The sequence below is a fragment of the Coffea arabica genome, chromosome 5c (assembly GCF_036785885.1).
Source record: "Coffea arabica cultivar ET-39 chromosome 5c, Coffea Arabica ET-39 HiFi, whole genome shotgun sequence".
NCBI classification, from domain to species: Eukaryota; Viridiplantae; Streptophyta; class Magnoliopsida; order Gentianales; family Rubiaceae; genus Coffea; species Coffea arabica.
The window spans coordinates 34116622-34140080 of record NC_092319.1 but is presented as its reverse complement, the minus strand read 5'-3'; the positions used below and the strand labels follow the sequence as shown (position 1 = coordinate 34140080).

Genomic DNA, 23459 nt, shown 5'->3' with positions numbered 1-23459 from the left:
TCTAAATTTCTATTAGGACTTAAATCAGTTTTAACTAGATCTGGCTATCAGTTACATACACAGATACATTGGGTTAGATACATTGGGTTACAATGATTCATTCGGATAGAAAATATATACAGCATCAATGTTATTTTTATTTGTATTAATTTCCTGGATGTGTTGTATCCATTGATTTCATATGTATATGTATTTGTGTCATGTTTCTTTGATGTATTTTTTGCCATTAGTGCATTTTTTTTTTTGAATGAAATGATATTTTCTATTAAAAAAAAAAAGAAATATAAGTTTTTGTTAATTGAATGACAAAAGAGTACTAGTTTTTCTAATTGAATGACCATTTTATTAACTCGATAAAAAGTTTAATGATCAAAGTAGAAGAATCAAAATAATTTAATGACATTTTTGTCAACGATCAAAGTAGAAGATTCAAAATAATTTAATGACTATTTTTATCATTCACTCTTTGATTTCTGGATCCCGTCAAAAAGAAGAGTTTCCTATCACAGTTCAAGAAATAATGCCAAATAATATATGGAAATTGAAGAAACCCTAGACGTATCCTATGTCCTAAAAGTTGGAATTATTTGCCTAAACAACCCAAAGATGAACTTGCAAACATAATTAACCGGATCCTGAGCCTCGTATTGCATTCAAGTCTTTAAATAGACAACTGTGATTTTTCCAACTGACTTTCAGATAATAAATAAACAGGAAAATAAAAGTCTATACCCCAAAGCGAAAGTGGGAATGAGTACTTTATCATCCAGTTTTTCCCTAGAAAATGTGTACAATAAGTATACGATGGAAGACACTAGCCTTTTGCTTTGTAGTATATGTTTGGGTTAATTCCACTTTGTGCTTTTTAATTATACTTGAATTCTTACTTTAGTCTTTAAATTTTAAAATGCAACAATACTTTAGTCCCTAACACAGAAAATTTATCCATATTAGTCCCTAAAGGATAAAATTTGCCCCAATTTAATCCCTAAGTATACCTACTTAGACGTAAAATCTATCTCACTTCCTTGATGATGTTATTTAAGTGAGACAAATTTTATACTTTAAGAACTATAGTGTCCCATTTTAAAGTTTAAAAATCAAAATAAAAATTTGGTTAAAGTTGAAGGGTGCAAAATAGAATTAACCACTATATGTTTACCAAGTAGGCATTGATTGACAGATTTACAAAAAGACTCCTTTTTCTTGCATTACTCGTCTTTAGGAGCAAGGAACACCAGTTCTTTTCAGATTTAGCAGTTTGCTTTCATCGCTGAAACTCTGGTTAGCAATTCTGTTTTTATCACCAGTTTTATCCATTTATGAAGAGAGGGGAAGGGGGGGGGGGAGGAGGGAAGAAAACAAGAAAAAACCAAACAGTATCACCATAACAGAGTTAAGCATGTCACTGCTTAAAGCATCAGATTAAATAGCTCCATTAATTTTTTTTTATCACTACTTTTATTTGTGACAAGGCTATTATTCCGATCAAGCCATCTGATAATACAAGGCCCACAATTATCAAACCTTTTAAAAAATTAATACCCCAGAAAAAGTATTGGTAAACTTGTTGGTTGTACAGCTCCGTTTGGATTAGCTGTTTTTTGGTGTTTTTGAAAAAATTTGCTATAACAGTTTTTAGAGTATATTTTGAAATATTTTTAGAAACTATTTTGAGATATTTAATAGTAGAAAAGTTTCTAGAATATATTTTGAGATATTTTTTAAAATTTAAAAAAATTTAAACTAATTTTTAAATTACCTTTTAGAGTACTTTTTAAAAATTTTTATTGTATTTGAAAAACTGATTTTTGAAAAACACTCCAAAAAACAAGGGAGGATCCAAACAGTGAAAAAGGAGATATGTTTTGTCTTAAAAGGAGATATGTTTTTTGCGGAATCGATTGGAACTCTCATTCTAATCACAATGTTTAATCGATCACTACATTGGCATCAGCCAATCTCTACTGGTAGAAAAGTACACAGTTGCCCAAGCTAATTGGGAAGTTTTAGCACAAAAAATCATATGTTGCATTGTTGTTGTGGTTATTCCAATATAAAATTTGTTTTTTAGGACTATAGAAGTTTCCATTTGGCAAGATAACATTTGTTTTTTAGAGACCAGTGGAATTATAAGCATGTTACAGGATCGACGGTGAAGCTCAAGTTCTTTCTTGTTTGCTTTTTTGTTTTTTTAAATTAAACAAAACATACCAACAAGCCAACAATACCACAAAAAATACAAAATTTTAGTGCACACATACCGTATAGTTAAACAAGGTAGAAAAAAAAAGACAAAAATCTTAGCCAAAAATTGGATTAAGTCCGGAATAACACGATTAGACACCAATCTCTAGATTTATCTCACTTATACGATGAATAATGTTAAGATTGGTTAGACCATATCTAGAATAGGATTGCAAAATACTATATGTTAAATTGAACGTGCATGAGTTATAACAATTGTTATGCGCTTGCAGGTTACTAATTGTACCAACAGCTTCATTTCCTCCACCTTTTAGTGGCATAAAATTCTAGTTTGCATTCACAAAAATTGATTGGTTTCTTGCTCCAATTTATTTTCCTAAATTTTATAATGGTGCCTGTACAAAATCCAAGAAGATTACCAATGTTTAAATAGCCCTAAACAACTTTGATATGTCATAATGGTGCCCTTTCCCTTTCTCAGCAATCTAGAGGATTTTGATATGTCATAAATAGCCCTAAAAGCAAGCTTACAAAATCTTTTGAACTATAAAAAAAAAACTTTTTTATTTAGTCAATTGTCAACTATTACTCTTATTCTAACCTATACTATGCGAGGGAGAGTCCAACTATGCCAAGAGCTGCTAGAGGGAGAGAATCCCACTTCTAAATTAAAGAGGTATTAGAACACAATCTTTAGATTTTAGGGTTAATTACCTTTACCTCCTCTCGAGTTTAACCAAACCACACAATTTACCCTGAGATTTGGCCAAATAACAAAGACCCCCTTTAACAAACTTCCGTTTATGGATGAATCCAGTCCATGACCCCACCTATGGACCATGCAAAAACTTGGGTGAATCCAAGTCCATGACCCCACCTATGGACCATGCGATTCATCTGTTCCCATCCCCATTGGAGGCTCAGTGCATGGATCATCTTCATCTCTTATCTTATGTCTACCCAACTTCAGCAGGTGAATTTGTCTCACCATCTCGTTCATTTGCTTTCTTTTTCATCCGAAATTATCGATATTTGGCCCAAAGCAAAAAAATTGAGGCATTAATACCTGTCAAATGTTGCATCACTGTACATCTTTCAACCTCTATACGATCTTGTAAAATTAGATCCAGTCCGCCAAGCTATATATGTGTGAGCAAGTTTGTACATTACAAGCTTTCGGGGGATTTAGAACTTCAATTAATCAAATATATATATAGGGCAGCTTCCTATCAAACACGGAAGGAAAATGAGACAGGCAAAAGGAGGTGAAGATGGCTGCAAAGATTTTGTGGATTTTTTGGGTTGTTTGCTTAGTTCTGATTTTATGTGTTTGTGAAACTGCCTGTGAGAGATTTTGTTAACATTTTGATCCAAGCATGAAGATCATTCCCTTCTCTCCTGGCCCCCCTCCGATGGATATCTTCATCTTTCTTTCTTCAAATTCTTCTTTAGATTGCTTGTTTTTCTCTTCCAGGAGAAAAGAGAGAGACGGTCGAAAAGAAAGTTTCAAGGATGAATGGTGGCGCCCGTCCAAACGTCGAAGTTCCAAAGCTTGTTTCTTGTCCTTCTTTTTTTTTTTTTTTTTTTTTTTGTTTTGAAAAATACGTAACAAAGAATATTGGTTAACCTAGTTAAGTGGGTGATGTGGGTTACTTGAGAACCACAAGGTCCAAGGGTGGGGTCCTGAACCGGATTCACCCAAGTATTTTCTAAAAACGAAAACCCACCATGTTGAATTGTCAGGAGACTCAAGAGTCAGGACTGCTGTGTTTCCTCTGTCCTTCGTCATTAAAACATTTCGGCCACAGCGGGAAGCCAACAAAACTTAGCAGCATCCTATGCGGCTGTTGTGCTCTTCCTTGGCTGGTCATCACAGCTAAGCGGTGGACCTTCGTCAAATTTGCAATCCAACTCAAGAGTTTTCTCTTTTTTCTTTTTTAGGGATAGTTTCAAAAACCTCCCCCGAGATTTCTTATAATATCACTCAGTTCTTCTGAAATTTTTAAAATCTCATTTACCTCCATTGGATTGATATTTCTTTAACATTTTAATCCCTTTGGAAGAAATACAAGAAAGATTAAACTTTTGTTCCAATACTACTCTTATGTTATCCTACTTATGAAATTTATAACAATAATAAAAAATAAAATAAGGTTAAATTTTTATAACGTGTAAATATCTTGAAAAATTTACACGTATGGAGAGATTATTTTAGTTTTTAACACAACGTAAACTACATTATGAATTAAAACATATTTTTTAAAAAAATATCCTGACTCCTTAATTGTGCACAGAATCTTTTAAAGTATTAATTACTTTACCAAAATCCTCCTAAGTGATTGACCTTGATTAGATTTAATTTTTCCATGTATTTTGCTATCCCATCACGATCCCAATGCAAAGAAATATTGATCATATTAGCTAATTTTTTTTAATTTTAAAATTTTATTTTGTTTTGGCTTTTTGATTAAATAGTTATTAAGAGCAAGGTTAAGGTTATCAATTTGTGACATTTGATAGGAATATTTAATCTTATCAAGTTGACAAGAGAGATAAGCTAGATTTTAAAAACTTCAGGGAGTTGAGTGATAGTATGATAAACCTTAATGGTGGTTTATGAAATTATTCCTTTTTTTTAAATCCGATTCTAATACAAGCAAGGGTCTTGAGGGGCTAATTTCTCAGATTATTTGTATTTAAAAAAAATAACCGTTAAATGCACCTCTGACAGGGGTCTTTCTGATTGTGTAGCGGCCGTGCTGACTCAGCACGGCCCGTAACTAAAAATGTGACCAAATATTCTCTGCAAAAAATTCAGGTGCCAGTAGATGCCAGACCGGGACGTGCTGACTGGGCACGTCCCGGTCAGACCGAAAACGAATTTGGTCAGAGCATTTGTCAGCCGGGGACGTGCTGACTGGGCACGTCCCCCGGCTGACAGAAAACTGGCATAATCATTATCAAATGCTTATGACAGAAAACTGGCATAAGCATTTGTCCCGGGGACGTACTTAAATTTTTTATTATTATTAAATCATTATCAAATGCATAATAGTTGTTAATTAAAGAAAGATTCATGTATTCTAATAAGCAGGAATTAATATAATGAAATATATTTATAAATTATAAATTATATAAATATTTATATAATGATGACAGTATAATATAAATAATGTAATTAATAACTAAATAATGTTTCATTAACATAAATAATGTTTCATTAACCCTCCTGTCAGACATACATTTGACGAAATTTTTTCAGATTACGAATCTTTTCGTACAAGTTAGTATTTAAAATTATTATTACTTTAGTTATTAATTACATTATTTATGTTATGTTAATGAAACATGTAGCTTATTTATGTATTTACATGTTATATTATACTGTCATCAAATGATATTAATTAAACATGTTTTTTGTATAGTGTGTTGTTGTTATGCTATATTAATTAATAGTTAATTTAAAGTGTATTAAATTTATTTATAATTTTATAATATTGAAGTGCAGCAAAAAGAGTTAACTAGTGGTGATGGTTCTATAGTGTTGTCGACTACGACTTATATAAAATTATAGAAGTACTATATAATATGATTCATATAGAATTAGTAGAAGAATCAATTAAAATTATTAGTTTTTAGAATCAATAAAAAAATTTGAGGAGATAAGATTGATATAGATGAAGAATTCCTGTACGTAGGACTTTTGTAAGATATCATTTATAATACATTTATAAATATTTACAAATAAATATATTTATATATTTATATAAAAATATATAAATGTATTATATTATCTATAATATATAATATACATATATTTATAAATGTATAAGTGTATATTATTATAAAAGTATAAATTATAAATGAATATTATATAAATGTATAAATTAATATATTATAAATATATATTAATATTATGTATAAAAGTATTAATATAATTAATATAAATATATAAATGTATTAATTTTATGTATAAATGTAAAATTAATATTATGTATATTAATATAAATGTATAAATGTATTATATTATATATAATACATAATATAAATGTATATTATATATATACATTAATATATATTATGTATAAATGTACATTTATATATTATATATAATATAATATATAATATATATTATATTATATATAATTTATATAGTATATAATATTTATATAAATATATTATAAATGCGTAAAAATATTTTGGGTAAAAATAAATATTTATAATATGTATAAATAAATAAAAAAATACATAATATATAAGTATTTAATATATATAAGATACATTAATATTAATTATAAATATTATAATATTATAAATATGGTGTTTATATAATATTTCAATTTGTAATATTTATTATATATTTCATTATATAAATATTTATATAATTTATAATTTATAAATATATTTCATTATATTAATTCCTACTTATTAGAATACATGAATCTTTCTTTAATTAACAACTATTATGCATTTGATAATGATTTAATAATAATAAAAAATTTAAGTACGTCCCCCGGGGGACAAATGCTTATGCCAGTTTTCTGTCATAAGCATTTGATAATGATTATGCCAGTTTTCTGTCAGCTGGGGGACGTGCCCAGTCAGCACGTCCCCGGCTGACAAATGCTCTGACCAAGTTCGTTTTAGTCTGACCGGGACGTGCCCAGTCAGCACGTCCCGATCTGACATCTTCTGACTCCACTGAATTTTTTGCAGAGAATTTTTGGTCAAATTTTTAGTTACGGGGCCGTGCTGAGTCAGCACGGCCGCTATACAATTAGAAAGACTCCCTGTCAGAGGTGCATTTGACGGTTATTTTTTTTAAATACAAATAATCTGAGAAATTAGCCGTCTTGAGGAAGGGGATGATTGGGGGAGGGAACGTTTCCTTGTATTCCTATGACGTGCCAGCTTACTACTCTATTGATTCTTCACGGAAATGGCATTGGCAGACTTCGATTCCTAACCAACCCCCCGAGAGGAACTAAAGTTTCTTCTAGCGGCTACTGGATTAATGCCCAGTGATTCCAACTCGAGTTTTCGAGTGGAGCACGATTCTAACCTTTGATGTGACCGAAAGGAGTCGCAAAGCCATCAAACAAGCGGAAAACCAAGCTTCGGCGTCTTGATGCTTGTCCACTCAAATCAAAGCCAGTGCCCACAAATATACAGCCAAAACATCCATATGAAAAGTACTAATCAAGAGAGAAAACCGCAAAACTCAAAACAACTTTCCATATCAGATCCTTAAATCTCTACAAATTAGAAACCCATCTCATCTGATGTCCACAAAGCCCCAAGAATTTTCGGCCAAGAAATTGTCGCAAGGCATATATCATCAGTGTGATTTGTGTGCACGAGTGTTGAGATCAGTCAAACATATCCTATCTTTCTTTCTGTCTTTGTATTTTGAAAGGAAGAAAATGGTATATATAAAATGATGATTTAAAAGAAAGTGATGGGATATAAATAAGCATATTCGTTAATGATGGCAATTGTTTAGAGTCAATATTTGGACAGGAAAAGGTGGGAATTCATGTAGATAGCAAGATACACACTGTGTATTCATTGGCTCTGATGCTGGGCAGCCGTAATATCAAAACAAAAAGCTAAACCGAACATTTTGAACACAATGTGGTTGTAACCCACGATATCCGGCTACACTTTCTTGAGTTTGATGAAACAATATGATTGCAGGAATTCTTTTCCTAAGAATGATGGAAACCTAGGGGTGAGAGAGAGGAGAATATTGATGGGAGAAATTGCAGATTTTTGGTTTTTCAAGTCCGCGGAGTTAAAGAGTGGGAGAAATTAGGAATTTAGATTGGATGATTTTTTTTTCTCCGTACACGATAAATTCTATTCTATACTTATTTCTACTTTATACTAAGGAGAGGGAGGACCCAAAGGAGTCAAGGAAGGAATCTGGAGGAATGAACCACCATCGGTCCAAATGAGTGCGTAGGCACTTGCTGGCGAATTTTTAAAAAAAAATCCTAAATTTAGAATGCGGGTCAAGAATTTTGACCCTTAACCTATACCAAGTAGAGTTTTAAATCTCTTTTAATGACAAAAAGTAGTTGGTTATTTAGATTGGACATCAGTAGAGCTTTTTAAAACCTATCTAGGTATCTTTGTAATTTAGCATTAGGGACAATTTAATAATTTGGCAATTTGTTTTATGTGTACTATATAGAGATTTTTTAACCTATCTAGGTATCTTTGTAATTTTTTGATAGGGAAAGTTTAATAATTTGGCAATATATTCAATGTGTACTATATTTAATAAATAATCACTTCCCCATTTCAAAATATTGAGAAACTTAAATAAATTTCAGTATTTTCTTATCATTTTTCAAAATTTTCCTATGATAAAAGTCTTTTTTTTTTAAAAAAAAAAATTTGGATGAATTTGACTCCTATCAACACCATGAATTAGAGTAATGCCCTCAAAACTATAAATAGCTTACAAAAATTCTTACAATTCATCTACTAATACAATACTTACATCAATAACGACATTTGAATACACAAATTTTATTTAAAAAAATAATTCATTCTTATTAATTGAACCAAGTCGTAATGACATGTGATACAAGTCTTACTACCCCGTAACAAAGGCGAGCATGAGTACCTTATTATCCAAATTTGTTTCCACGAAAAAGTGTACAATGAGGATCCAATGGAAGATGCCAGCCTTTGCTTTGTGCTATACATTTACTGGCAGTCACTTTGAATTTGGCCAGAAGGCATTGATTGACGGACCTACCAAAATACTGCTTTTTCTTGCATTGCTTGCCTTTAGGAGCGAGAGACACCATTTCTTTTCAGATAAACCAGAGTGCTTTCATGGTTGAATCTCTGGCTTGGCAACTTTAGATCCATTTGTCAAAGAGTAAAAAACCGTCAAAGGAACAAAAAGAGTAGACACGGTCGCACGTCACTACACAAACCATCGAATTATCTTAGCCCCTTTCGTTGTTTACTGCTATTAATGCCATGCTGATGCCATCAATGCTCTTAGGTCCCATTTGGATTATACATTTTCTCGGAGTTTTTTAAAAATATATATACTGGAGAGAATTGCACCAATCTTTTCTTACATATTTTTTATATGAAAATTTAGTTTTTTAGAATGAAAAAGTGCGATTTTAATCCCTAATAAATAAAAATTAATTACTTTTGATCCTTTTCACTATTCCATGCAAATTTTGGCCGGAAACGTAGTTAATTTTTAAAGGGTAAAAATGGTATATCACTTCAATGTTGATAAAAAATATAAAGGACCAATGGAGATGTTGACATTCATATTTGTTGGTTGGTCCCCTGCATTCAAACAAATCCAACAGTTTCCGTAAGATTTCAATTGGCTTATAAGCAGAAACATAATCGATCCAACAGATTTACCAGCTAAACATACCAATAAACCAACCAGAACATAACAAAAGATATGCCTCTATTCTTAGAAAAATTTTTTTGAAGAAACAAAGGTCCCACCTTTTATATCAAGACGCTCTCCGGTGTAGACGCCCAAGAGCCCACAAAACACAAGGGATAATGTCGCAAACCTCCCCTAAGGTTTTTAATAATTGTAGAGAGCTTTTCTTAAATTTTTAAAATTACACATACCTCCCTTATTTTTACTATTTATGTAACAATGTAAGCCCAACAAGTTAAATTTTCTCTCAAAAATTCTAAACTATCCTTTTGTATAAAACTACAAAAAAAAAAATACAATATACTAAATCAAATTTTTTTTTCATATTTGAACAAATCCACTATCCTAGTGCTTAACAACTATCCAAACATAAACTTCGAATTATTATCAAATTCAAGTAGTCGTCCAAAAGATCCTAAATTGTATATACAACATCAATACTTGTCATGCAAATAAAAAAAAAAAAAACACACACACACACACACCCAGGCAGGCATACTCTTCCCCCTTGTTGACAATCAATTTTATACTCCAAAATTAAATCTCAATGCCTCAATGTCTTTCCAGTCTAGTCTAAAACGACCATTATAATACTCCTATGTCCTTAAAATATCAATATCTAAGAAACAGAGAATAAGTTCTACCTCTATAACAAAATTATAACCAATAATTACTAAACCAACGAAAGAAATCCTTATACAAATTATTGACATTTTACAAAAAATTTTCTTGATAATAGACAAAATACGACAAATTCCACATCTTTGGTCATTCTTCTTATATCAATCATCAATTTTATTATTTATTTCTCTATCACCAAGAGTCTCGTCAATTTCCTTCTAGTTTGACATTTAATTTGCTTTTCTACTGATTTTACAATTTCATTTTGCTAATATCCATAAAACTGAAAATAATAAAAAGATAGCATAGCAATATAATATCTAGAAAAGAGAGGAGCGAAAATAGACACGAGTTAGAGAAATGCAACCGACCCTTCGTTTATCACAACTATTGCACTTGATCTTAGTTCGATTCCTTTAGATGCCCCACTAGTGGTTCGATAGGAGATTATTTGAAATATTATTTAGAATAATAACTATAGTATTTTTGGTGATGTGATGTATGTAAAATAAAAATATAATTAAAATATAATTAAAAAATAAAAAAAATGTATTAAAAATTATATTCATGATATAAGCAAATAATTTAGAGCTAAATAATAACTATCTAAAGTCTAAACACACTAAATTGACTGTCTCGAAAAAGGGTGGGAACTTGTTTTCCACTTTTTCTTCTGGAAGCGAAATTTGGAAGAGTCAATCATGGCAAAAGAAAGAGTTCCATTATTGCCTGCCTCAAAATAGAAGTCTCGTGGGTAGAGGCGAATTGTTTGGAGGTTTATACTTTATACTTCTTCCGTTCCACTTTGATAGTCCTGTTTCTTTTTTCACACACTTTTAAAAAAAATAGTTAACTTTGTTAGAAAAGTAAATTTAGATTGCTATTTTTCTAAAATACCGTCACATTAAATATGGTACAACTTTATGGAAACTTGAATTGATGATAAAAAAAGAATCAACTCTCATTAAATAGGATAGGATTATAGTAATAACAACTTATATTGAATAAGGGTATTTTAAGAAAATTAAAATACATCTATATTCTTTAATTGAAAAGTGGACTATAATTTGGGACAGACAAAAAAGGAAAACAGGACTATCAAAGTGGGACGGAAGAGTTTATTTTTTTGGAGGTTTATATTTACTCCGCATTCCCAACATCGCCATTGGTTCCTTATATTTTTAGGCAATATTGAAGTTATTTGTCATTTTTACCCTTTGAAAATTGAGCGGGCAATGTGGTCGTGACTTATTCCCACCAAAATTCCTTTGAAAATGTAAAAAGGAATAGAAGTGATATTTTCATGTCAATGATACGTAAAAGACTAATGTACAACTCTTTCAATATATTATACTCATATAATATACATATAGTAAAAAGGTAATTTAAAAAATATTGAAGGAAGCAAAAATTCACAATTCAAACAGGGCCTTGGCTGTTACCATCTTGCAAGCCATTCTATGCAAGGACACCATTATCAAACCTTTTAAAAATAAATGCCCCACAAAAGTTCAGGAGAACGTTTTGGTTCTAGAACAGTTGATTTCAGCGAAAACCTGTTTGGATTGTCATTTTTTGCCAAAAAATTGCATCGTCTTTCCTGATTACATTTCCTTATTATCTTTTTCTCTCACATACATCAAATTGCTATAGTAATTTTTTCATGAAAAATCATAAAAAATACAATCCAAACAGAAAGTTTCTGATTTCTAAAAAGTGGAAGTGTTTTTTTTTTCTTTTCTTCCTTTTTCCCAATTCCAAAACTCTCATTGTAAAAATGGATGCGTTTGCTCAAACTAATCAAGAAGGAATTGCACACAAATATCGTTCAAGTCTTTTTTGTTCGGCAAGAAAATCAAATTTTATTTTTAATTGACCTTTATAATTTGAATATTTTATCAGCATTTCGAGAGTGAAACTAAAGTTCATTTTTCGCGTCTTCAACCCCTTGCCTTTTTCCCCTCTCTTAGGGAAGAACAAGACCTACCAACACTACCACAAAAGAATTGCAGGAAGGAGGAAAGTGTAGGAAGTGGTAACTAGATAGATAGATTAGATGTGAATTATTATATAGACAAAGATGGTCCAAGATGTTACCACTATCTAACAACAATAATGACTCAATAACTAATTACATTGGATACCAAAAAATATTACTACCATAAGAAAGACACCTACAACCACTCAAGACACCTCTTTCTCCTCTGCTCTGCTAATATTAATATCCAGTGGGGAATTCACACTTCCCATACTCTGCAAACAAAAGCCCACAATTTCAAGGTTAGTAAGAATAATCAAAAAGCAATTTTATAACCATTAGGGTACAAAATTCAACGTTGGGGGATTAAGAACTTACTACCATCAAGAAACAGTTAACAAAGATTCTCCAATGAATAATTTACGTGCCCTATGGGTCAATAACATATCAGTACATTCCCGCTTGGGTTGTAAAATTTTTGGAATTTTTGTAGAAAACTGTTCCGTGACGATGTGAAATAATAAAGATGATTGAAAAATGTATTAAAATAAATATTTCTGCGAAAACTAAAAATCCAAACAAGGAAACGTCTGGCTGAAAATTAAGGACAAGATTCCCTAAATATATCTAAAAAATGAAAAACAAATAAAAAAATAAAACTCAACAAGCGGCAAGCCAGAAGAAGGTCAAAAGGTCCCCAACAAAGGTCTGAGTCTATCACGTGCTGCCCATTTACTTGGCCCGCACAAACTTTCCTGACATTGGGGGGGACCAGCACTGTTTTTCACGCTGTCTAGATTAAGCACGTGCGCATGTTAGTGATGCACCAAAGCAATCTCTAACGTGCGCCACGATTTTCTGTAGAATTAATTAAGCAAATAAAAATACTAAACACTTTTAGTTATTAATCACTTAACATTTTTCCTTTCAAAAATTCACTAATCATTTTTTAACTAGAAAAAATAAAAAAAGTTGAAAAATAATTTTTTTTTTAGAAAAAAGTAAAATGTTTATTCTAAATAATCACAAATTCAAACACCCATAAGACCTAAATAATATAATTCTATTAACTTGATTATGAGAATTAAATTGCGAGGAAACAAATAAATAAATGAAATAAAGTAAAATGAGGTAGTAACACTTACTAGGTGGTATAGAAACAACGTATGCGGCTCCACCGAAATAGCATGTACCAATAGCTCGGCCCTTCTTCTGATAGTAGCTATTGAAAGCGAAGGAAGCATGAGCATCAAGCGTATTAGGATCGTAACACGTGGACCCAGGCTGGATCGGACGGCAATCAGCCCCTCCCTCACCACAAGCGAAATCTAGAGCCACCTGCAGCTTCTCTCTCTCCTCATCCCCATTCGCGACGCACCAAGTTTGCCCTGAATAGCTGTGTGAATTACCGCTGGTGCCCTTCGAGTTTCTCCTGTCACCGGTCACCGGAGTAGGGTTGTCGTGGTAATGCTTCAATCCTTCGACGGTAAAAGGAACGTCGTAAACTTTGTCTTCGTTAGGGTAAAATAACCCGTAATTTCTCTCGGAAGTGGGCCCCACCTTTTTGTCCTCGTTGAAAAGGGCGAACAAATAGACGGTCAGATTTTCTTTGGGTCTCAAGGGGGTCCCACCGCCTGTCAGGATTCTCTTCACTAGATTTCCGTTATATGCAGCTGCGTTTTCGACGGAGGCTCCGATTTCATTCGGGTCTCCTTTCGAAGGCCAGCCGGTTTCAGTGACTACAATTGAAACGTCGTCGTACTTGATAGCCGACATTGCCGCAAAAACGGCGTCGATCTGGGCGTCAAAGAGACTAAAGTAATGCTTTCCGTTACCGGCGTCTACGACTCCCGGGTTTTCTCGAAAGAGTGCGTAGTCTAAGGAGATGACGTCAGAGTTCGATTCGTAGGCGAAAAACGGGTAGGCATTGACCATGAGGTATGACCCGGTTTGGCGGAGGAAATCCAGCATGGGTTTGAAAACGGGCTCGATCAAATCGGGTCGGAATGACCCGGCAGAAGATGGGTAGGAATTCTGGAGGGCGCTGAGGGCTATTGGGGAAGATACCTTGATGTCGTCATGGAAGTTGTACTTCTCAAGGGCGGAATGGATGTTTTTCATGGCGGGTACAAGGAACCGGGTCGTGTTTTGCGGGTCGACGAAGACTTCATTACCGACGGCAATGGCTTCGATTTGGGTGGCGGGATGGTAAGCAGCGACGTTTCGCTGGACCCAGGAGTAGGCGAAAGAAGGCCGTCTGGCGGCGGAGAAGAGAAGCTCATTTGGGAGGTCCACGGTTACTTTAACACCCGACCCGGCTAAGGCTTTGAGAACCGCCGGATCCGTGTCGTACACCTTGACCCGATCCAAACCCTGAGATTTTAGGAGCTCCGCTACTTTGCTTGCTGATGGGAGGTTATCTGCTATTCTCCCATAATTCACCCCTATTGAACCCCCATCTGCAAAATGAAAATGCACCAAAACATCAACATATATGCATAAAAACGCACACACCCATGTGGGTACGTGTGTGCAAAAATGGTGTTGTAGAGTGTGTGCGCGCGTGCGTGCGTGTATGGGATAGTTGCATGGGGGAATGAATAATAAAAGAAAAGGTGTGAAATGATGAGAGTTTTTTTTTTCCTTTTTGGGGACTAAAATAGCCATGAATGAGCAAAAAGAGATGGTGGGATTTTACCTGAATGAGAAAAGATTGAGAGGATGAGGAGGAGCAGGAGGGGGACGTTGAAATATTCCATCATGCTCTGAAACTTGGGAGAACAGAGCATGAATGAGAGAGTAAAAGTTGCAATATGGGATGGATTACTTTGGCTGGGGATTGGCAGCAGCTGGGGGTATGGGGTGATGGGGGAAGTGGGAATGTGGAGTGTGCACCGAGGAATGAATGTGGGCTGAGGGAATGCAGGAGAGAAGGGGAAGTGGTGTAGCAGGATTTATAGAAATAAGTGTAGGGCGTTTGTTTAGGATGGGGCTGTGTGCGGGCTGAATGATGATGATAGGACCCGGTTTGTTTAGGATCCGATAGCATCCTGTTTGCATCCAGTAGAATATTGATTTGGTAAATACTGATTATTTGAAAAAATAATCTGAAATAATATTATAACACTTTTTGTAATGTAACAATACGTGACATAAAAAAGTGATTAAAATTGTATTTCTAATGCAAGTAGAACACTATTTGATAAACCATATAGACCTTTGAAGTCTGAGTAGAGTGAAATTCATGCAAAGTGTGTGTTTGGATAGATTAATGTTTAAAATATTATTTAAAATAATTATTATAGTATTTTTTGTGATGTATATGAGATATAAAGTTAGTTTAAAATATAAAAAATTGGATTAAAAAACGTGTTTATGATGTAAGTAAAATATTATTTGAAAAATTTTAACTATCCAAACATTCATACGGTATTATTTCATTACTGTAAATCTCTATGAAATTTGTCTCTTGCTGACTTCAAAATCTAATTTCGTTTTTAATTATAAATATCCTTGTGCCGTAGAGAAATTGTGAAAATTGTCAAACAAATGGATATTTAGAGCATTGCATTTACATACATAAGCATTTTCATGTTGAAAATAGTATTTCAACTTCTGTGTGCTAATTTATGGTATCAATTTTTGACATTACCCAAAGTTTTTCGAAAAACTCAGTAATGATCTACATTGATGCTAAACAAAACAAAATAGATCAAAGATTAAAATTTACAATGTTAATCTTTATATGCGTTATATGGCCCTCAAGTCAGTTCTCCATTGTAAATAGATGTAAATCCAGAGGTGCCCAAATTGAATATTGTTATTGAAATGTTTTCCCTTTTTGCAAGAAGGATAAATTAAATTTAAAAAAGATCCGAATACAGTATCAGTCCAATTCGGGTATAATGTGACGGTTTAGATCCGATTACACGGAGTGATTTGGTTCATGGAGCTGAGGGAATCGAGGCGTTAAGGAGTGCTGACTGTGCTGGGACCGACAATGTTGGTACACCTATCTGACGAGAGGCCAAAAAAAAAAAGGAGAGAAAAGGGTAGAAATGGAAAGTATGGACCACTATAGAGTATAGAAGTATAGACTAGAGAGCTGTTGTAAGATGAAAAGGATAGGGTACACTACTCCACGTGGCCCCGTTGTTAACGGGACCCACTCAATTCGACCGTTTTCTACAGCAGCATTGCTAATTACTAAATAGTGTAAAGATACATCACTTTTTCATTGTCTGTGTCTAGATCCATGATGATGATGCGGATTGTGCCCGATCTGAGCTCGGATTGAATTTTTTAAGGAACAGTTTTGTTTGATCGCATCACAATAAGAAAAAACGTTTTAGCCCGTTCTGGTAGTTAGTAGGCCGTTTTAATTACTGTTTCTGGAGTTTTTATAAAAAATATATATATTGTATTGATTGAATGCATGTGAAATAAAAAATAATTTAAAAATATGTTTATGAGAAATATAAAATTTTTTGAAAAAAATTACAATCCAAACAAATTTTCATATTATGCTTAGAAGAATAATTGAAAATTTGACCTTTAAAGTTAGAACATTAAAAAATTTTCAAGATTCAATTTAGTTTGTAAGGACATTAGTGTGATTATAGTCAAATAAAAATTTCAATGACCATTAAAACATTTCCAAAATTTGAGAATCAAAACTAGGGTTGCACGCAAGTTGAATCGAATTCAAATAATATTGTATTAGAGCTCGATTTTTCTCAAAATGTCTATACTTGAGTTCAAAGTCGAGCTTTAACTTGTGAACTTTTTTTATGATGCTCGAGCTCAACTTGAGTCCTACTCAAGTTCAAGTTCAGGTTTGATTGAGTTTCCATCCAAAAGATGGAAAGAAAAAAAGAAAGAAAAGAAGAAGAGGAGGAGGATCTCAAATGACAAAATAGATAAAAGAAAACACTAAATAATGTTGTTTAGTGGGGGAGGAGAGTTAATAAAGTGATTACGTATTCCATGAGGGTATTGTGAAGAAAATTTACACGCGCACAAAAATACATATACGTAGCATGGTTTTTTTTAACATATCTAGTATATTGGAGAATGCAAGTGTTTCCAATTGATTTTCAATTGCTGATGTGGTGCGCTACCATTGGCCAGATTTTGTAGTTCTCCAATTGATTTCAAATTGATGAGGTGTTGTCTTCTGATTCGTCAATTGGTAATAGTCCTCCCAATTGCATATGAAAATGGTGACATTGTGAGTTTTGATTGGATGAGAGGTGGTAGTCCTTTAATTGCATCTAGGATTGTGCTAAAATTTGGCCCTTTTTTTTTGCCTAACAAATCACATTAACAAAAATTTGGGCTACTTTTTTTGGTTGTCCACCAAATCGCATCTAATTACCAATTTTTCACAATTAATTGTTAATAAATAATCAATAATGCCATTTTTTTGTCATCCAACAAACCACATTTAATTAAAAATTTTTTGCAATTATTAACAAAAAATTGACTTCTTTTTTGTGGTCGCCCAAAAAACAACAATTATCACTTTTTTTCAAATGTTATCAAAAAATGTCCTCTTTTATTTTGGGTTGTTCAACAAATCATATTTAATTATAGAATTTTTGTAATAATTGCTCATTAATCAATTAATAATTTCACTTTTTTATTGCCAACAAATCACAATTAATTACCAACTTTTTAACACAATTTTTTGGTTTCCAAAAAAATCACAATTAATTAACAATTTTTTGTAACTAATTAGCACGTACGAACTAAATGTGAACGAATGTTGCAAATAGTGGTCATTTTGTGCTAATGTGTTGCGCTGTGATTGGAGGGATTGTCCTGCTCGTGTGAATTGGCAAATTTCTTCCTTGATGTAATTGCTCGTGTGAATTAATAACCCTCCAGCTTAACCATGTGCTCTGCAAGGGGCCTTTCTTTTTTTTTTTTTTTTTAACCATAGATTTGATTATTTTTTCAGGGAAGAAACCCATTAGGCCATTACCCATAGGGATAGATTGACTTATTGTTAGAGTTGGCGAGACTTGCGTTGGGCTCAAAGCTTCATAGAACTGTCCTTTCCCCTCTGTTTGTCTCTCACCCTTCCTCTATTTGTTTCTTTAGAAAGCCCTCATTCTCTCTTCCTTTCTTCATATTTTCTCCGAAATGGGCTCAATATTTTTGCTTGAAGGGTTGTTCTTTCCTCCCTTGCCTAAACTTCTCCAGCCTTTTTTTCTTTTTGTTCTCCAGTTTAGTTGTCTAACATCGTGGCTAGCTTCTTTACAAAAATGCTGCTGTTGTTGTGGTTTTTTTTTTGTAGGATAATAGAGTTGCACCAGATCTTTCTCTCTCTGTCCAGATGCAAGGAAATTTGCAGAATTTGTCTCCAGATTATCAAGTTCTTTATTGCCTCTTAATCTTTATTTCCTTTCTATATTTCTTGGTTTTTTTTCCCCAAAAATTTTTGCCTGGTTAATATCTAAATTTCGCCTATGTTGTTCCTTATTTCTTTGTCCATGCTTTCTCACAAGACAGAGGCAACCAAGAGAAGATCATCACCGGGAAATATTGCTTCCTTGGGTTTCGTCCTTCTTCATTTGAAGTTTTCTCTATTTTATTTTTTCATTTTTTTAAAAGTTTTGTACTCTTTTGCAAGTAGTTTCTATGTTACTTATTTCTTTCTTTGGGTTTGTAGACGACCCTTTACAAACTTGTATGATATTTATTATAGATGGGAGAATTGCTTGGTAGAGAAACTAAAGGAAAAGGTTGTTGAAAAACTCTGGCCAATGGAGTTTACATGACTCATCTGATGGCACTATTTTTTTTTTGTTCCATGCAGGGGTGCGTTCAACTATTGACTCATAAAGGACGATCTATATGCTAACCAATCCAAAGTCTCTATTTGTTGAGATCAAATTATTGTAAAATATAAGTGTATTTCAAAAGTTTTTTTTTGTTCCACATCAGAAAAATGAATAGGACAAAAGTTTTGTTCCATATCGGAAAATGAATAGGACCTCTCAAGATTTATAATGTATAAATAGGTGCTATTTCTCCTTGAAAAATCACACCATTTCTTCTTCCCCTGACAGTTGATACCTTTCTGTCAGCTTTCTTCCCAATTCTCCCCCTGACAGTAGATACCTTCCTATCAGCTTCCTCTTCTACTTCTTCTTCTTCTTACTCTGTTGGATTTATATTTCATTGCTAGTTCTGATCTTTCCTGTTCATAATAGGAAGAAGGTTTGTTTAAAGTTGGAGAAACATTTCAACCTCCTGAAATAGTTTCTTAGGACAGTGCTATAAAGCACGACTCAAGCTACATTATATTAATTTCAATTAACATTGTTTTTGGCTGTTTTTCCAACAATCTAAGAAACTATGGCCTCCGGCAATGTTAACACTTCACAACCTACATCCACATTAGTTGTTGTTGTACTACCGTTGGCTAAACCTTTTTCAGACATCTCCAAAATTAAAGTTTTTGCTAATGAAAACTTCAAAAGATGGCAAGAACGTGTGCACTCTCTACTCGACATTTATGGAGTGACCTATGCACTGACAGAAGTACAACCAACTGCGACTACGGATGTTAAGACGTAAGAATCCTGGCAATATGCCAATAAGGTATGTCGGCATACTATTTTACAAACACTTTCAAATGAACTGTTTGATGTGTGTTGTAGCTACAAGGAAGTTAAGAAAATTTGGGAAGCCTTGATAACAAAATTTACCGCCCAAAAAGCCACCAAACAAAAATTTGTCGTGGGAAAGTACAACCAATGGCAGATGACAGAAGACAAAGAAATGAAGGTACAAATCACGGAATACCAAATGCGACTCAAGGATCTCAAAAATGAAGACATAAATTTGCCTGAAAAATTCACTGCTGGCATGTTAATTGAAAAGCTGCCCGAATCGTAGACTGACTACAAAAATAATCTGAAGTACAAGCAGAAAATTACACCATTGATGAGCTCGTGAAACACATTCTGATTCAAAATTCCAACAGGAAGGAGTTAAGGACTGTCAAAACTAAGGAGATGGCTTTCAAAACTATCTTGGTTCAAAGCAACAATAAAAGGTACGCCAATAAATTCTAGAATTACAAGCCTAAAAATCCCAACTTTAAGAAAAAAGAAGGCATTTGCTATGTTTGTGGAAAACCAGGACACCATGTTGCCGAATGCAAGCACAGAAAGAAAGGTGACAAAGCAAATAGCAATCATCCTAAAGTTAATTTAGTCGAAGGAGATGATATAATTGCTGCAGTCATCTCTCAAGTTAACATTGTAGCAAATGTGAAAGAGTGGGTAGTAAACTCTAGGGCTACTCGGCACATATATGCAAATCAAGAAGCATTTTCTTCCTATACTCCAATAGGGGATAATGAAGAGGTGGTCTACCTTGGAGACTCACGAACTGCTAAAGTTCTGGGTAAAGGCAAAATTCTCCTAAAACTTACATCTGGAAAAACTTTGGCCCTCAATGATGTGCTGCATGTACCGAATATTCGGGCAAATCTAAATTCTATAGCATTGCTAGAAAAAGTTGGGTTGAAAGTATCATTTGAATCTGATAAAATTGTAACGACAAAAAATATGTATTTGTGGGTAAGGGTTACTGCAATCAGGGACTCTTTGTACTTAACATTTCAAATGTGATCAATGAAAATGCATCTTCTTCTGCTTATATTGTTGATTCAATTTCTTTATGGCATGCTAGATTAGGACATGTTAATGTTAGCTACATAAAGAAAATGCAATCAGTCGGGTTACTTTCTAGTATCAATAATAATAATATGAAAAAATGTCAAACATGTGCAGAAACTAAATAAACTAAGAAAAGTTGTATAACTGTTCAAAGAGAAATTGAACTCCTAAATCTAATTCACACTGATTTAGGTGATTTAAAACAAACTATGAGTAGAGGAGGAAAAAAATATTATGTTACTTTTATAGATGATTATTCTAGATACACTAAACTTTATTTACTTAGAAATAAAGATGATACTCATAATGCCTTTTTATCTTATAAGTTTGAGGTAGAAAATCAACTCAATAAAAAGATAAAAAGAATCAGATTAGATAGAAAAGGTGAATATTTAGCTTTAAATAAGTTTTGTGAACATGAAAGCATAATACATGAAATAATACCTCCTTACTCACCAAAATCTAATGTAGTAGCTGAAAGAAAAAATAAAACACTAAAAGAAATGATGAATTCTATGTTAGTTTGTTCTCATGCTCTAGATAACTTATGGGGAGAAGCTATATTATCTGCTTGTTATCTACAAAATAGAATTTCACATAAAAAGACTGGCAAAACACCTTATGAGTTATGAAAAAATTATAAATCAAATTTAAAATATTTAAAAGTATGGGGATGTCTTGCTAAAATGCTATTACCTGAATCTAAGAAAAGAAAATTAAGTTCTAAAACTTCTGATTGTATGTTTATTGCATATGCTGAATATAGTGCCACATATAGATTTCTTGTTTTGAGAAATGATGTACTTGATTGTAATACAATCATTGAGACAAAGAATGCTAAATTTTTTGAACATATTTTTCCAGTGTCCAATAAAATTTCTCATGCACTTGTTGAAAGAAATGAGGAAATAACCTCTAATGAGGAGTTGAGAAGGAGTAAAGGTCAAGAAAAGAATTTTCCTATGGGAATGATTTTCAAACCTTTCTTGTTGACAATGATCCTTTAATGTAGTCTGATGCAACTTCTTCTTCTGATTGCAAGTTTTGGAAAGAAGCAATTAAATCAGAAATAGATTCTATTTTGAAAAATAAAATATGGACTTTGGTAGACTTATCGCCTGATGCAAAACCTATTCGTTACAAATGAATTTTTAAAAGAAAATATAATTTTGATGGTTCTATAGAAAAATACAAGACTCGTTTAATAGCTAAAGGTTTTTCTCAGAAACAAAATATTGACTATTTTGACACGTTTGCACCAATAACAAGAATTTCTTCTATTCGTGTTTTATTTGCCTTAGTTTTTATCCATAAACTTGTAGTTCATCAAATGGATGTCAAAACAACTTTTTCAAATGGCGATTTAGAAGAAGAAATTTATATATTTCAACCTGAAAGATGTGTTGTATTTGGACAATAAAATAAAGTGTGTAAATTAATTAAATCTTTTTATGGCCTAAAACAAGCTCCTAAACAATGGCATGAGAAATTTGATCAAATATTGATAAAAGACGATTTTTCGTCTGTAGAAGTGGATAAATGTGTATATACTAAAATTGTGAATAATCAATATGTGATAATTAGCCTATATGTGGATGGCATGCTTATATTTGGTACAAGTATAGAGATTGTTAATAGTACTAAATATTTCTTATCTTCTAATTTTGATATGAAAGATTTGGGTGAAACTAAAATGATACTGGGTGTTAAAATCATAAGGAGAAATGATGGTATAATGTTGTCACAAGAATATTATACAGAAAGACTTCTTAGGAAGTTTGAAAGTTATGATGTGACACCTGTAAATACTCCTTATGAAACTAACACTAAATTAAAGAAAAATAATGGCGACCCAATTACTCAGTCTAAATATGCTCAGATTATTGGGAGTCTGATGCATTTGATGAATTTCACAAGACCTGACATAGATTATGCTCTGTGTAGATTGAGTAGATATACTCACAATCCCAATATGGCCAAGCATCTGGACAGGTTGTGAACTTTGAAAAATCTGCCTTGTTTTTCTCTAAAAACACTCCCAACATGATTAGGAAGGAGGTGTGTAAGGTGTTGGATAATATGAGGGAGGCCCAAAGTGGTAAGTATCTAGGTCTCCCTATGACTATAGGAAGAGATAAGAACCAGGTGTTTGGGTACCTGAAAGACAAGATTAATAGCAAGTTGCAAGGGTGGAAACACAAGCTGCTCAGTCAAGGGGGTAAAGAGACTCTGATGAAATCTGTAATCATGGCCATGCCTAATTACATTATGTCTTGCTTCAAACTCCCTAGTGGGTTGTGTAAGGAGATTAGTTCTAAGTTAGCTAGATTTTGGTGGGGAGGGGGGGGGAATCGAAAAGAAAATGCATTGGGTCAAATGGAGCAAGCTGTCAGATGTGAAGGGTAGAGGGGGGTTGGGTTTTAGGGACTTAGAGATTCTCAATCTAGCTTTGCTTGCGAAGCAAATTTGGAGAGTCATCACTAATCCAAATTTGCTAGTAAGCAAAGTTTTGAAAGCA

The 23459-nt window shown here is 33.0% G+C and overlaps 1 protein-coding gene across 1 annotated transcript; it reads right to left on the bottom strand.

The window, feature by feature from the left end:
• Nucleotides 1-12291: 12291 nt before the first annotated feature.
• LOC113687901 (glucan endo-1,3-beta-D-glucosidase) lies at nt 12292-15178 on the bottom strand. Its single transcript, XM_027205430.2, has 3 exons — nt 14944-15178; nt 13391-14704; nt 12292-12520 (listed from the first exon to the last, which is right to left on the bottom strand). The coding sequence occupies exons 1-3, from the start codon at nt 15032-15034 to the stop codon at nt 12486-12488; spliced, it is 1440 nt and encodes a 479-aa protein (XP_027061231.2). The 5' UTR covers nt 15035-15178; the 3' UTR covers nt 12292-12485.
• Nucleotides 15179-23459: the final 8281 nt, after the last annotated feature.